The 15,498-nt window shown below is 39.1% G+C and overlaps 1 protein-coding gene across 1 annotated transcript; it reads right to left on the bottom strand.

Moving 5' to 3' along the window:
- Positions 1-4,006: 4,006 nt before the first annotated feature.
- On the bottom strand, positions 4,007-5,488 carry LOC130996154 (uncharacterized). The gene is made up of 3 exons (XM_057921662.1): positions 5,367-5,488; positions 4,713-5,065; positions 4,007-4,626 (listed from the first exon to the last, which is right to left on the bottom strand). The coding sequence occupies exons 1-3, from the start codon at positions 5,386-5,388 to the stop codon at positions 4,033-4,035; spliced, it is 969 nt and encodes a 322-aa protein (XP_057777645.1). The 5' UTR covers positions 5,389-5,488; the 3' UTR covers positions 4,007-4,032.
- Between the last annotated feature and the right edge of the window lie 10,010 nt (positions 5,489-15,498).

The following is a 15,498-nucleotide window of genomic DNA, read 5'->3' as shown; positions in this document are numbered from 1 at the left end:
TTGATTTTGTGAGATCTGGATACACAATCTCTAGATACATCCACATAGTCCTTAAGGCGGTACTGTCATTGCATATATTACTATTTGTAAAACCACAGCTCGTGGCGGACGATTGTGATGATCCCCGGTGGAGATGGTTTAAGGTAATTGATTATGTTATTATTTAATTTAAAGTAATCTGTAAAATATGTGCAGCCTTGTCTAATTTTGGTGGTTTTTGTTGGTGTTTGTATCATAGGGTTGCTTGGGAGCTTTGGACGGTACCTATATAGACGTTATGGTACCGATCGAAGATAAGCCGCGTTATAGAACGCGCAAGGGGCACATTTCAACAAACACATTGGGTGTTTGTGATCGAAACCTCAAGTTTGTGTACGTTCTACCTGGTTGGGAGGGTTCTGCCGTGGACTCACGAATTCTACGTGATGCATTAAGTAGGCCTCATGGTTTGCGAGTCCCAAAGGGTAAGAAATCACATACTTCTACTAATACGTGTTTTATGAGGACGCATTAACTGACTCCTGCCTTTTCAGCTTGATTAATGTTAATTAACTGGTGTTCATTATATTTTTGTATAGGAAATTTTTATTTGTGCGATAACGGCTATCCTAATTGCGAGGGATTCCTTGCACCGTACAAAGGTGTTCGCTATCACCTTAAGGAGTGGGGTCCATTGGCCGGTAGACCACAAAATTATCAAGAACTTTTCAACTTAAGATATGCAAAGGCGCGTAACATAATAGAGCGCGCATTCGGCGTCATGAAAATGAGATGGGGGATACTACGTAGTGCATCGTATTACCCCATTAAGGTGCAGATTCGCTTGATCATGGCATGTTTCGTTTTGAATAACTTCATCCGGGGAGAGATGCCGGTAGACCCCATCGAACAACAGTTCAACAATTTACCTGACGAAGCTGTTGAAGTTGAACCAAATCATCAAGAAGAGTTCGTGGATATCGTGGAACCTTCAACAGAGTGGACTGCATCTAGGGATGAATTAGCACTTTCTATGTGGAATCAATACACTGCTAGTTGAACTGCATATGTGTTACTATTTGTAAGCTATCGAATATGAATTTGGGAGTTGGTCTATTTAAGGAATTGTGTAGGATAAAAGGACTAAATTCATGCCCCGAACTTGTTGTGTGTTGTGAGCTGAATGTAGATTGTTAGTGCAGTAGCTGCTTTCGTTTTTTGGAATGGAAAAATCTTGGTTCGAATATTGGAATGCTTGGGTTATTTCTGTGCGTTACAATCACTTGCTCGAACATCTGTAGAGTCCTTAAAATGCTTGCTGTTGTGCTCTATGCAGGTGATGGAAAACAACGATGGTAATTTCCAGCAGGCACCAGAGTGCTCGTGTGGTGGAGGTAAGATGGTGCTCCGACGTGCCGGGCCTACCGCCGTAAATGCAGGCCGATTCTTCTACAAATGCCCTTCAAACTCAAGTCACAAGCGAGCATTCATATGGCGCGATGAGCTACAACACGTCGACGCATGGCACGCTCCAAATAATGCGCCAGCTGGGATTGGGAATGCAATGCATATCGCTGCAATGGACAGGCCGCTTCGCCGCCGTGACTTGGATAGCATGATTCTCATCATATTTGTGGCAGTCGCGCTCGTCTTTATTGGAGCCATTGTTGGAAAACTTTTCTAGGAAATGCTTGTATGCTTATAACTTTTGTCCGCGAACAAGTATGTCTATTATTACTAAGCAATGCTTGTAAATTTGGCTATCTAAGAAGTTGTCTATTATATCTAAGGAATGCTTATAAATTTGATTGACTCGTCGTTGTTTATATGCCGGTAGAATTGCTTGAATTTGGATATTATTTGACTGCCAGGTGCTAATAGGAGTTGGAGGTTATATGTTTCAGGTTTATTTGGAAAATTAATCCTGTCTAATTTATTGTGAATCAAACTTTTCTGCTAATGGGAGTTGGAGGTTATATGTCAATCAATTAATTAATTTGCAGTTGTGTTTCGCGCACCCCAATGGGATTTAATTAATGAATCTCATCAACCTCCGAATTGAATGCATGGCCCTTCAGCTAGCCGGTAGAATTGCTTGAATTTGGATATTATTTAAATCGAATACTCAATTGTTTAAGGCATCAAAGCCAAATTCTCATCAAAGCACCCACAAAGTACTTCTTTGTCGAGGGTAAACATGACGTTCGATCACATTCCGGATCAAGAATACTATCTCTATACGGTGAAATGGACCCAACCATACGATGCACATCTCATCCGCCGGCTACTTGAGACGAAGAATGAAGCTGGAGAGCCGAAGCTACCACACAAGATCCACCACATACTGGTGGAAGTGCTGGAGAAAGTGAACGACGATCTTGGTACCAAATTCAGACTCCTTGATCTGACACAACGGTTGGATTTCTTGGAGAAACGTTTCAGGTGCTTCAAAGACTTGATGATGATGCCTAAAACGCATTGGGATATGGAGACAAATCGTATCATTGCTGTTGATGAAGTTTGGGTGGAAATCTTTGAGGTATGAAACCACCAGCATTCAACTTATTTGCGATTTTTGATATGGAGAAATAAGCACTCAATGGTTTGATATATGTTGTGATTTATTAGGAGACCTGGCTGGCACAGGCTTACCTGCGAGCTGGAGAGCCAGAGTTTCATGATATGTGCATGCTATTTGCGCCTCACGACATCAAGTCCGAGCTATCTCACACGTTAGTCCTTATCAGCGACTCTCCTGAGGCCAAAAAAATCACTACTATCAACTTGATTGACTCGTCGCCGGATACGGAGGTGAACTCACCCGCCCCGCAACCGCCGAAATGCGTTGTAAGGAAACTACATTTTGAAGTTGATGATGCGAACTCGAGTGTTGCACTTCCAAGTAGGATCATACCACGTTACTATCCTGCTGAAAATCAGGCACCAGCCAACGCCCCGAACTCCGAGGGGAAGAATGCGGTTGACAAATGCCGCCTTCCTTGCGAGAGCTCGTGTGCCTCATCGTCGCCTTTTTAGTCAAAATATAGATATGGTAGTGCTGCCTGCGACATCTTCTATTTCGCATGGTTTAAGCTTGGCTATTATGTTCTCTTTTTTATTTGTAAATAGGTGTTAATCCTATTATCGAAGCTTGGCTATTATGTTCCTTTTTGTTTTAAAATAGCTGCTGTTACTCGAATGTGTAGCGCCTTATATCTAAGAAGTTGTCTATTAGGAGTATGACTAATGGTTTGTTTGTAAGTTTGGAGGTATCAATGGAATTTGCTTTTTTTTTATTGTGGAATGCAGATGACATCTTAGGAGACATTGAAGAAACACCAGACTTTTTAAAATAGCTGCTGTTCTAAACTGATTCGGCAGTTCCATTTTCTCATGTAGGCTTTTGTTTTCCAAAATCAAGTTTTTCAACCAACCTGAATAAGAAATTAAAATGAGTTTGTATATATCTCTATATGTTAAATTAATTCGTAGAAAATACAATGCCATTTATCTTAGAATGATAATAAATTCACACATCTTCTATTTTGCAGCTGAAATTTTTTCTGCTACATCAGCATAAACCTTCATGAAAGGAAGCCATCTATTACATTTCTTATGCTACTCCTTATCAGCTATTTTGGAAGGGAAAAGTAGTAATGAACTTTCTTAATGAAGCACCCAAGAATCAAACTGAAAACAAGGTTTATATAGAAGTAGATGTTTAGCAGCAATCAAGTAACAAGCAGCAATTAAGTAACACAATGATATTAGAACTACTAATCACAATATAAGTAACAGAATATGAAGTAACAGAATGATATTAGATTCCATAAGCATAACATGATTAAGAGTTGTTAGTTACAAAATGATGTAATCACATATAGTAGAACAGAGAACCTCGAAGATGGAATTTACAATCATCATCTAGCACAACGAAACGCATCAAGTAGCAACCATTTACAAACTGAAAACCAAATAAGCATAACCAAAATAGAACTAGGATCCTATATAGTAATCGGATTCAACAAGTTCACAAAAGATAGCAAAGATCCACTAAGCATTAGGGTGGGAACGGTTTTCACTTCTACGTGACTGAAGGAGACGTGCAATATAATGCGGCTTAGCTTCATCCGGCAGCCCAATGAAGATCTCCAAACGCTGCACCTTATCGGCCAAAATTTCACAGATATCAAACTTCTCATTTATATCCAGCCCAGGGATCTTACCAAGTTGATCGAAGACGGTTTGCCTAGCCATTCCAAGATCAAACTCGTAGCCAACACGAGTTGCTAGATCTCCAAGACGTCCGCCGGTTTCATGCCCAATCTCTCTAAGTACAGCAGCCATCATGTTATTCTCATCTGTGGCCTTGCGCTTCTTGTTCTTAGTTTTAGCAGCTGCATGTTCCTTCTGAACTTGACAAACACTGTCCTCTGCCTCATCGGTGGATGCGTCTTCAGCGGATGTGGGAGTTGGTGCGCCATCCATACCGCCGTTCGCAAGGTTGTCAGCCTGGTACATCTTATGAACAGCCTCCATAACATCCTCAGCATTATCACCTGTCGCACGATCATTCCCGAAGACTTCCTTCCAACTCTCAAACATTGGCCAACTTTTGAATCGCATACGTGATGCATTATTATCACGCTGAGGGTAATGCAACAAATGTTAGCCAATTATCTGTAATATAGATATGGTTCATAAACACAAAGGATTCACAATATATAACTAACCTGCACAATCATTTCCCATTGCTCGTTATTGCAGTCAAGCATAAAAGTCCCATTCAGATTAAACCCCACACCACTAAACTTCAGTGCATCTCTCAGCGAGTTGTGATTCTTCTTCCAAGCACTGATTTTAGAATTGATATGGGGCATGCCTCTTAAATCAGTGCCAGGAAACGCGGTACGCATTGACACTTCTAGTTTGTTAAGATAGCCTGCTCGGAACCCATTGTCAGCCTTCCAACCCTGGACAACGAGTTCTTTAAGCGACACTAGTAAAATCTCCTCCTCCTTCAGAGTCCAGCTTCGCCGAGTCTTATCGGACTTCGAGGTCTTGCACCGACCACCCTCGCTACTGTCTGCAATATCATGTTGAAGGAGAAAATAAATGAATAAAAAAAAACAATCTACTATCCTCGAATTAACACTTGTGCATCTTACGATTTTGGGAAAAAAAAAAACATATCTTGATGTTTATTACAAAATAGCGAGGTCACCAAAATCAGCCAACACAAGTTAAATAAACATCACTCTCAGGTTCCCGGAAAATGTAGAACAACACTTGAAAATCCAAAATGGCATCCACCCTCAATTAATGAATCACTGAATCAAAATATTGTATCCCAAAATAAAAATTTACTAAGATTCGAATCACACTACCTTGGCCGGTAGCCTCACTCATGATCGCAATTAGTCGAGAATGAAATATCTCACTTCCGGATTGTGAATCTCGTCCCGATGAATCGCCCAGCTTCTGTCGTCGTTTGTCTGTAGATGAATCGCCCCTCTGATAACACTCTTGTTTCCATGGTTTTTAGTGTTCATATGATGTTATTTTATAGGAAACTGAGTGTTGGATGATTGTTTTATGCTTAATTTGCTTTATCTTTTGAAACATGATTCTTATTCGAACTTTCAAGGAAATTTCAGGTTTATTGAGTTCGAATTTGGAAAACTTATCTGAAATAGAAGTTGTAGATCGTCTCGATACGAGTTCGTGAGCGCAAACGGATCATAAATCGGAGTTCGGACGAGAAAGTGATGACCAAAACAAGAAAGTCGCGCGCAGCAGCGAAACATCGGCGATCAACCGACGACCCAGCCGGCGACCGCCGGATGATGAAGGAATTTAAGGCAACAGCCGGCGACCCAGCCGGCGACCGCCGCGCAGCCCGCCGAGAAATCGGCGTGGCTGGCGATCGAGCGGCGCCCGCCGGGTGCCCGCCGCGTGCAGTGGAGAATCAACAAAGGAGCCGGCGATCGCCGGGTGCCCGCCGGGGGGGTCGCCGCCAGTCCGCTATTTTGCGTTTTTATGCGTTTTTCGAAGTCTTTTCGAGCTCAAACTCTGTAGTTTTACCCTGGTACTATAAATAGGTCTTCTTTTGACCTATTTTGGGTTCCCTTTTTAGTTCCCAAACTTTATTTTCTCAGTTTCATAGCTTTAGATTATTTTAGCTTTCCAGTTTTCAAGGCTTGGATGAAGACTGAAGATTCAAGCCGCTACAATCGTTTTAATTCAGTTTTTATTTAATTTAGTTTTTACAATTGCATTCTTTTTAATTATGTTTATGTTTGATTTCATTATGTCTGGCTAGTTTTCTTTATCTGAACCTAGGGTTTGTATATAGCTGATTAATTATGTGTTTTTGATTTATTGATATCAATTTGCCCTCCAACTTGTGATTCATGATTCCTGGTGCTTAATCTCTTGTGAATTATCTGATCAATGATTTACATGTCTAGCTGTTCAGTTTGAGTCTTGAATGCGATAATTGTTCAGCTGATTCAGGAATGCATGATATAGTGTTAGCCTTGAGTCTTGAATGCGATAAGTGAAGCTATAGGAAGCTATTCTTTATGTGCTATTGGGAGTTAATTTATTCCTTGGAGTCTTGAATGCGAAAAGGGATTAATTAATCTACATTCATAGGTGGTCGTTAGAGACGCTTGTGATTAACATAGTGATCTTTCATCAGGGTTGGATTAAAATTGGTAATTGAATCAATAGGTTGAATGCATATAGTTGATTAGTGAAAATACATCCCTAGGGTCAGAGCTTTCCTTTTATTTGAGTTAATCATCATAGTGTTTATGCTCTTTAGTTTTATTTAGTTAATTTTAGTTTAATATTCGCCTTCATATTTGTTTACTTGCATACTGTGAAAGTTTGTGTAGGAAATAGATAAAGTGATTTCGTGTTACAATCCCTGTGGATACGATATCCGATTTCTGTTTATACTACGATTACACCGTGTTAGTTGCGGTATTTTTGTTGCTAATAAAATTAGTGATCAACTTTTTGGCGCCGTTGCCGGGGATTGTTTAGATTTTACTTTAATATTTCCAATAGGACTTAATATTACTGCAAGATTTATTTGTTTTTATTTTTATTTTCTGGCTTTTATAAGTTGCGTTTCTGTAGGTTGCATATGAACACACGATCTCACGAGACTCCTCTCTTTGAGTTGAATCCTGAAATCGACAAGACCTTGCGCAATCTTAAGAAGCAACAGAATCAAGTTGAGGATAATACGATGGCTACTCCAGAGCAAATCCAAATTCGAGCTCTGCAAGAGCAGTTGAAGAAGCTGCTTGACGCACAGGAGACGAGAGAGGCTCCGAAACAACCAGCCATCAATGAAGCGTTCATACCACAGTATGTATACCAGGAGCCCCCACGTGTGAACGCTACCAACTTTGAGCTGAAAACGGGTCTGATCACGATGGTTCAACAGAGCCAATATGGTGGACAGGCGACCGAAGACCCTAATGCGCACCTGGCGCATTTCCTGGAGCTGTGTAGCACGGTGAAGATGAATGGTGTCCCTGATGACATTATCCGTCTTCGTCTTTTTCCCTTTTCACTGCGGGATAAGGCGAAGTCGTGGTATCATACGCTGCAGCTGGGAAATAATGTTGTGTGGGGGGACTTAGCTCATGCGTTCCTACGAAAATTTCATCCGCCTGGCCTTACATTGAAATTGAAGATGGACATCGTGCAGTTTCAACAGTACGAGGGAGAGAAGCTAGCGGAGACGTGGGAGCGATATCAGGAGAAGCTCAGAAAGTGCCCAGGTCATGGATTTAATGAAGGCACACTAGTGATAATGTTCTACAATGCCTGCGGGGAGCGTACACGGATGCACATGGATACAGCTGCAGGTGGATCTCTACTTCAGAAAAGCAGTTCTGAAGCGTGGAACATTATTGATAGTATGGCTTCTACGAGCTACCAATGGCCATCTGAGCGTATGCAATTGAAGAAGGTTGCAGCTGCGTCCACTTCTGATCCTATGGCAGCTATGGTTACTCAACAGGCAGCGATGGCTACACAGCTGGCAGAGCTGACTGCAAAAATTGGTGAACTGAATGCTGGACGTCAGGAGCAAGCTGTGATAGACCCATCAGGCTTGGGAAACGTCAATTATATCAATGACAGAAATTATGGGAATTTTCAGCAAGGACAGCCAGGGATGTATAACAGAGGTCAGCCATATCAGCAGGGTCAGCAGCAGTTTCAGCCAGGAGCACGTCCGCACCCAAATCTTTCCTATGGAAACCCAAACAATGCTGTGCAACCTCCACCAGGATTTTCTGTTTCTAGTGGGGGAGTCATCAATGAGCCAAAGAAGGATTCGATGGAGGACATGATGAAGCAGATGCTCATGAAGATGACTGGGATGGAGGTGAATGTTGGAAATAAAATCTCTAACATGGAGAATAATTTCTCAGCATTATCTAAGCAGGTACAGATGTTAGAGAATCAAGTTGGTCAGATTGCCAACCAAGCGGCGGCACAGCACAAGCCGGGCCAATTCCCAAGCAACACTACTGTCAATCCTAAGGGCCAATGCAATGCTATTTTCGATGGTATTCTGTCTCCAAAGGATAGGAGGATGAGCAAGGAGCATGAATCTCTGATTGAGGAACCATACAAAGCTCCTGTTCCACTTAGGGAATACATCCCAAAGGCTCCATTCCCCCGTAGGCTGATGAAGAGGGAGGTGCTTGAAGAGCAATGTGCTGTGCAGCCAAGCAAAAAGGTGGATGCCAAGGAAATCAAGCTGGAGATCTCCCATTGCAAGAATGAGAAAAAAATTGCCAATCCCGATGAGACAGAGCATAGACGTATAGTGGATGAGCTTGAGAGACTACTTGAAGAATCGGACCGGCGTGCACAGCCTCAAACTCTCTCAAAATTTCAGGATCCCAAGGATAAAGAAGAAAAGGCAGTTGTTCACACCAAGAACATGGGTGATGAGGATAGGAAAATCTCGCAGGCGAAAGCTGTGAGCACTGAGCTGCCAATGAAGCTACTTTCGAAGAAGAAAGATCCGGGTAGCTTCACCATTGAGTGCGAGATAGGAGGAGAGCTCTTTCCCGAGGCTCTATGCGATTTAGGGGCTAGTGTCAATGTGATGCCCATCTCTGTTTTCAAGCGGTTGGGAATTGGAGATCTCAAGTCGACCTCGATGGAGATTCAGATGGCGGATAGATCAAGAGTGAAGCCGAGAGGAAAGCTTGACGACATCTTTGTGAAGGTTGACCAGCTCGTCTTCCCTACGGATTTCTTGGTCCTCGATATTCCTGAAGATACAAATCCGCCGTTGATTCTTGGTCGATCATTCTTAGCTACGGGAAGAGCTATGATAGATGTGCCGAATGGAAGCGTCGTTTTTCACACAGCTGATGCGCATGAGTCCTCTGTCTCTGTTCGTGTTAGGCGGTCTGTCACGCCTGCTGCGTTTGATGTTCATTGAGACCATGAGGTACCGTCGAGCTCTAGACGTTAAATTAAGCACTTGTTGGGAGGTAACCCAACTGTTTTTCTTTGTTTTGTTTTCCTTTCTTTTAGTTTCTTTTAGTTTCTTTTTGTTTCTTTGTTTTCTTTGTTTTGTTTGGGAGTTTAGTGCAGTGTTGAGCTTGGAAGATGCGGGAACTCGCGCCTTGTCCATACTACCACCGTGGAGCATGTGTTTTCTGTGAGTAGTGACACACATATCATCATCCCTCCAAACTTACTTTCGAACTTATGTTCTGTAATAAGTTTGGGGGAGGGGGGTGAGAGTAGATATGTGTATCACTTTTATTTTTTATTTTTTTTTTGTTGGCTTTATTATTTTATCCTGCTTGGTTGGTGGTGTGTGATTGTTCTATTTTTGAGTTGGTTATTACTCCATTAGATTTCTGGTGAGATGCCAATGATGATTTCTGTGAAAAAAAATTGAATTTGATTTTCTTTGATGATTTAAGCATAATTGGAACTAATTTGCATAATTCTAGAGTGATTTTGACCTTGACTTTTGGACGTTGAATAAACCTGTGAGGATTTGAGCTATAACTGTTTATCATGCACAGTTTATTCTTTGTTGTGAGTTTTGTCATGCATATGTAGTGATCTTCTAGAACTTGCCATGGTTTCTGTGTCGAGGTTGCTGTTGTGCCCAGGATTTTGAGATGATTTTAGGCCATCTTTTGTTAGCCACATTATTTTCCCAAACACTGTCCTTAACGAAAAATTATCCTTTGTTATCTACTTTGAGCCTATTTAGCTTTTATTCTTTAGCCGGATGATAGGGGTGATGTAGTATATGGGAATCTTTGCGTGGTGAATATTCATAGTGGGTTGTGAAAAAGAAGGGATGATTTTGTGTTACTATTTACTCTTATAAGCTCTAGAAAAGTTGTGGAAAGAAAAGAAAAAAAAAAAAAAGAAGAAAAAAAAAGAAAAAAAAAGAAAAGAAAAAGAAAGAGAAAAAAAGTGAAGTCGAGTGTATATTGAGAAATTTGTTAGAAAATCGACTTCGTGTGTTGGAAATAAATAGAGAGCATAAAAGAGTGTTTAGTTCTGTTTTGCGATGATTAAATCCCTTGAGATGTGTTGATTATGGTGACATAGTTGGGTGGAAGATGGAATTTATTCCATACTTGATTTGTGAAGTTATAAGGTTGGTGTTCTTGATCTATTTGAAGTCACTTAACCTATATTTCCCTACCTTAACCAATGTCCCTACATTATAACCCAAAAATAAAGACCTATTTGATCTTAGTCTTGGCACACTTTTAGCGATGGAGATTGTAGACGATTGGCAAGCTTATGGTAAGTGATCTATATTGCATTGAATTCGATGAGAGTATACACGTCCCGTTCCATCAAATTGAGAGTTGAGTGATACACATACCTTGTGAGATTCAATTGTTTGGAATGTCAAGGTTGATTTTGCTATAGGTTGTGTTTATTGGTGAATTTTGTGCTTGATTATTAAGGATTTGACAATTCTATTATTCTTTATTATTCGGAGGCATTGATGATCTAGATTTCTTACCCATTCGTGTTATTGATTTTATTCTTCCCATTATTCGAGGACAAACAATGGCTTAAGTTTGGGGGAGTTGATAACACTCTTGTTTCCATGGTTTTTAGTGTTCATATGATGTTATTTTATAGGAAACTGAGTGTTGGATGATTGTTTTATGCTTAATTTGCTTTATCTTTTGAAACATGATTCTTATTCGAACTTTCAAGGAAATTTCAGGTTTATTGAGTTCGAATTTGGAAAACTTATCTGAAATAGAAGTTGTAGATCGTCTCGATACGAGTTCGTGAGCGCAAACGGATCATAAATCGGAGTTCGGACGAGAAAGTGATGACCAAACCAAGAAAGTCGCGCGCAGCAGCGAAACATCGGCGATCAACCGGCGACCCAGCCGGCGACCGCCGGATGATGAAGGAATTTAAGGCAACAGCCGGCGACCCAGCCGGCGACCGCCGCGCAGCCCGCCGAGAAATCGGCGTGGCTGGCGATCGAGCGGCGCCCGCCGGGTGCCCGCCGCGTGCAGTGGAGAATCAACAAAGGAGCCGGCGATCGCCGGGTGCCCGCCGGGGGGGTCGCCGCCAGTCCGCTATTTTGCGTTTTTATGCATTTTTCGAAGTCTTTTCGAGCTCAAACTCTGTAGTTTTACCCTGGTACTATAAATAGGTCTTCTTTTGACCTATTTTGGGTTCCCTTTTTAGTTCCCAAACTTTATTTTCTCAGTTTCATAGCTTTAGATTATTTTAGCTTTCCAGTTTTCAAGGCTTGGATGAAGACTGAAGATTCAAGCCGCTACAATCGTTTTAATTCAGTTTTTATTTAATTTAGTTTTTACAATTGCATTCTTTTTAATTATGTTTATGTTTGATTTCATTATGTCTGGCTAGTTTTCTTTATCTGAACCTAGGGTTTGTATATAGCTGATTAATTATGTGTTTTTGATTTATTGATATCAATTTGCCCTCCAACTTGTGATTCATGATTCCTGGTGCTTAATCTCTTGTGAATTATCTGATCAATGATTTACATGTCTAGCTGTTCAGTTTGAGTCTTGAATGCGATAATTGTTCAGCTGATTCAGGAATGCATGATATAGTGTTAGCCTTGAGTCTTGAATGCGATAAGTGAAGCTATAGGAAGCTATTCTTTATGTGCTATTGGGAGTTAATTTATTCCTTGGAGTCTTGAATGCGAAAAGGGATTAATTAATCTACATTCATAGGTGGTCGTTAGAGACGCTTGTGATTAACATAGTGATCTTTCATCAGGGTTGGATTAAAATTGGTAATTGAATCAATAGGTTGAATGCATATAGTTGATTAGTGAAAATACATCCCTAGGGTCAGAGCTTTCCTTTTATTTGAGTTAATCATCATAGTGTTTATGCTCTTTAGTTTTATTTAGTTAATTTTAGTTTAATATTCACCTTCATATTTGTTTACTTGCATACTGTGAAAGTTTGTGTAGGAAATAGATAAAGTGATTTCGTGTTACAATCCCTGTGGATACGATATCCGATTACTGTTTATACTACGATTACACCGTGTTAGTTGCGGTATTTTTGTTGCTAATAAAATTAGTGATCACCCTCCTGCTCTCTTTGTATAGAGGATTAAAATCCCTCCAAAATGCATAACCCTACATTCAGATTTCCCGCCGTTCTCCCGTAAAAAAAATCCGAGGGTAAGCTTGTAATTTACCTCAAAAAAATAGGGATAGTATGGTAAATACACTTATATCTAAAGTGGCATATCTGGGCCTACCAAACACAAATTCTTATTTGACCCCAAATATTCTGGGCCTACCAAATGGGGGCGTCCTTAATATAGTCATGACTAAAATGGAAGAATTGTGGCCCACTTTTTTAATATGGAGAAAACCGGCAATGCTACAAAACACACCCCAAGTTTTAGAATCGGCAAGCGCTGTTTTTGGGTGTATTTCAGCACAAAAATGGTGACCCACTCGGCGGGTCACCGAGTTGGGCGGTTTTAAGAGTTTTCCCGATTTTTAGAGTTTTTCTGGGCTTCAAACTCTGTTTTTTACCTTGGCACTTTATATAGGTCTTCTTGTGACCTATTTCGGGTTCCCAACTTTATATTTCAGTTATATAGCTTTAGATTTACATTGTTTTTTCAGTTTTGAAGGATTGGATCAAGATTGAAGATTCAAACAGCTACATTCGTTTTATCAGTTTTATTTAATTCAGTTTTTACAATTGTGTTCTTTTTAATTATATTTATGTTTATTTTCAGTATGTCTGGCTAGTTTTCTTTATCTGATTCTAGGGTTTGTACATAGTTAACTGAATTCATGTGATTAATTTATTAATACCTTCTTGCCTTCCAGTTTATGATTCATAATTCCTGGTGCGTGATTTCGTGTGAATTATCTGATCAATAGTTTGCATGTGTAGCTATTCGGTTTGAGACCTGACGGAGATAACTGTTTAGCGGATTCAGGAATATATGATATGATTTTAACCTTGAGACCTGACAGATATATGTGTATCATAGGGAGCTATTCTTAGGAGCTATTGGGAGTTAGTAGATTATCTTGAGACCTGACGGAGATAGATAGTTTATTAATCTACGATCTTTGCTGCTTTGACGAGAGTAATTGATTATAATTGTGATCTCCCATCATAACTGGATTAAATTGGTGATTAAGATTAATAGATTGATTATGTGGATTTAGTTGATGAATTTACTACCCTAGGATCAGTTGTTTTTATTATCTGATTTATTTACCTGCGTTGTCTTTGCCTATGTTTGGAATTTTAGTTTTAATTTAATATTCTCCTTTTTTCTGATTGTCCGTCTATTGTGATAGTTTGTTTAGGAAATAGATAAGTTATTTCGTTGTTTCAGTCCCTGTGGAGACGATACTCTATTTGCTATTTATTACTACAATTGTACCGTGTTAGTTGCGATTTTGTTGCTAATAAAAATAGTAATTACAGATCTCAATGGCATAATGTGGTTGTTGAGAATCATATATGTCCAAATCAAAAATGACTTCTTCGCTGCTAATGCAATAAATGGAAACTTATAGAAAATATTTAACTATTGGCTTCTCAAGGAATTAGGATAGGGTTTAGGTACGATAGCGTCGAGCGAGCGCTGGACAGAATAGAGGTGAAAAAATCCACATAAATCTCATAAGATGAGGTGAGATTTCTCTCTTTGTATCTTTGAAGGAGAATCCATCAAAATTCATAAAGTTTTAAAATCCACTAACTTTTGAATATCTAAAGAATTTTTAAAATTCATATTGAATACCTTTAGATTTTTAAAGACTTTTAAAAATTTGAATTAAATAACCCCAAACTTTTAAAGTCTAAAAAAATTCTACAAACTCTACAACCAATACATCCTCCTTAGTTTTGTTTTACTTGCCAAAACATGACTAACTTTTCAAGCATTAGTCTTAAAGAATAAAATATGTTCTAGAAGAAAGAATAAAAATATAGAACCAAAGAAATAAATTGGGTGAGGATCCATTCATGAGGTAAGCACCTACTGTATATAGAATCTTGAGATTTTCGAATGCCAAAACATAAAGAAAAGGAGGAGCATTGGAATTGTACTTAATTGAGTAATCGAGTTTACCATATGGAAGATCTTTTACCATTTCTCGGTATCCCAACCTTAGATCATTCTATTTTAGGGTACGTTCTCTTTTGTTGTAAATTTATCATAAAAAAATGAAGGATAAATAAAATTTCACCCTTTAAATTTTTCCTTTCTTTCTCCTCATTTCTATTTGACCCTTACCCAATCCTCCTTTACACTACAAAGGATGTATAATATTATCACATAATTTTTGGAGGGATAATATTATCCCTCCTTTATAATGAAAATGAGGAATGAGTAAGGGTCAATTAGGAAATGAGGGTAAAGAAAAGAAGGATTTAAATGGTGAAATTTTAATTATCCCTCCTTTTCCATGATAAATTTACAACCAAAGATAACGCACCCTTAGTTTTCTTCTTCTTTTTATTTTGTTAATTTTTATAGACAAATACCAATCCTTGGGAACAAGAAAATTAATTCGAGACATTACGAACATTTTTTTGGGGTTCACAAACAATTACTCCCTCCGTCCTATTTTTTGGGCACGATTATTAAGAATAGTATAATTAATGTAGTAAATGTGTGTAAAGGTGTAGGGTCATATTGTTTATAGTATAAATTCATTATCAAATATAGAAACATGACAAGATTAATGAAACAACCTAAAAAAGAAAACATGACAAGATCAATGGGACGGAGGGAGTACTAACTAAAGTGTAATCGATCCGTCAAAATTCCACGGGTATGACTTTACGTCATTATTTACAATTATTTTATATTATTTTTATAATCATAGTAATAAAATAATTATTATATAAATTATTTTTTAATTAATTTAATTTGACCGATTTAAATTGATGCTGCATTTTAGATTATATAAATCTGAATCACTTTCATTAATTA

Source organism: Salvia miltiorrhiza, chromosome 7 (genome assembly GCF_028751815.1).
Source record: "Salvia miltiorrhiza cultivar Shanhuang (shh) chromosome 7, IMPLAD_Smil_shh, whole genome shotgun sequence".
Taxonomy (NCBI): Eukaryota; Viridiplantae; Streptophyta; class Magnoliopsida; order Lamiales; family Lamiaceae; genus Salvia; species Salvia miltiorrhiza.
This window is presented reverse-complemented; position numbering and strand designations above follow the sequence as displayed.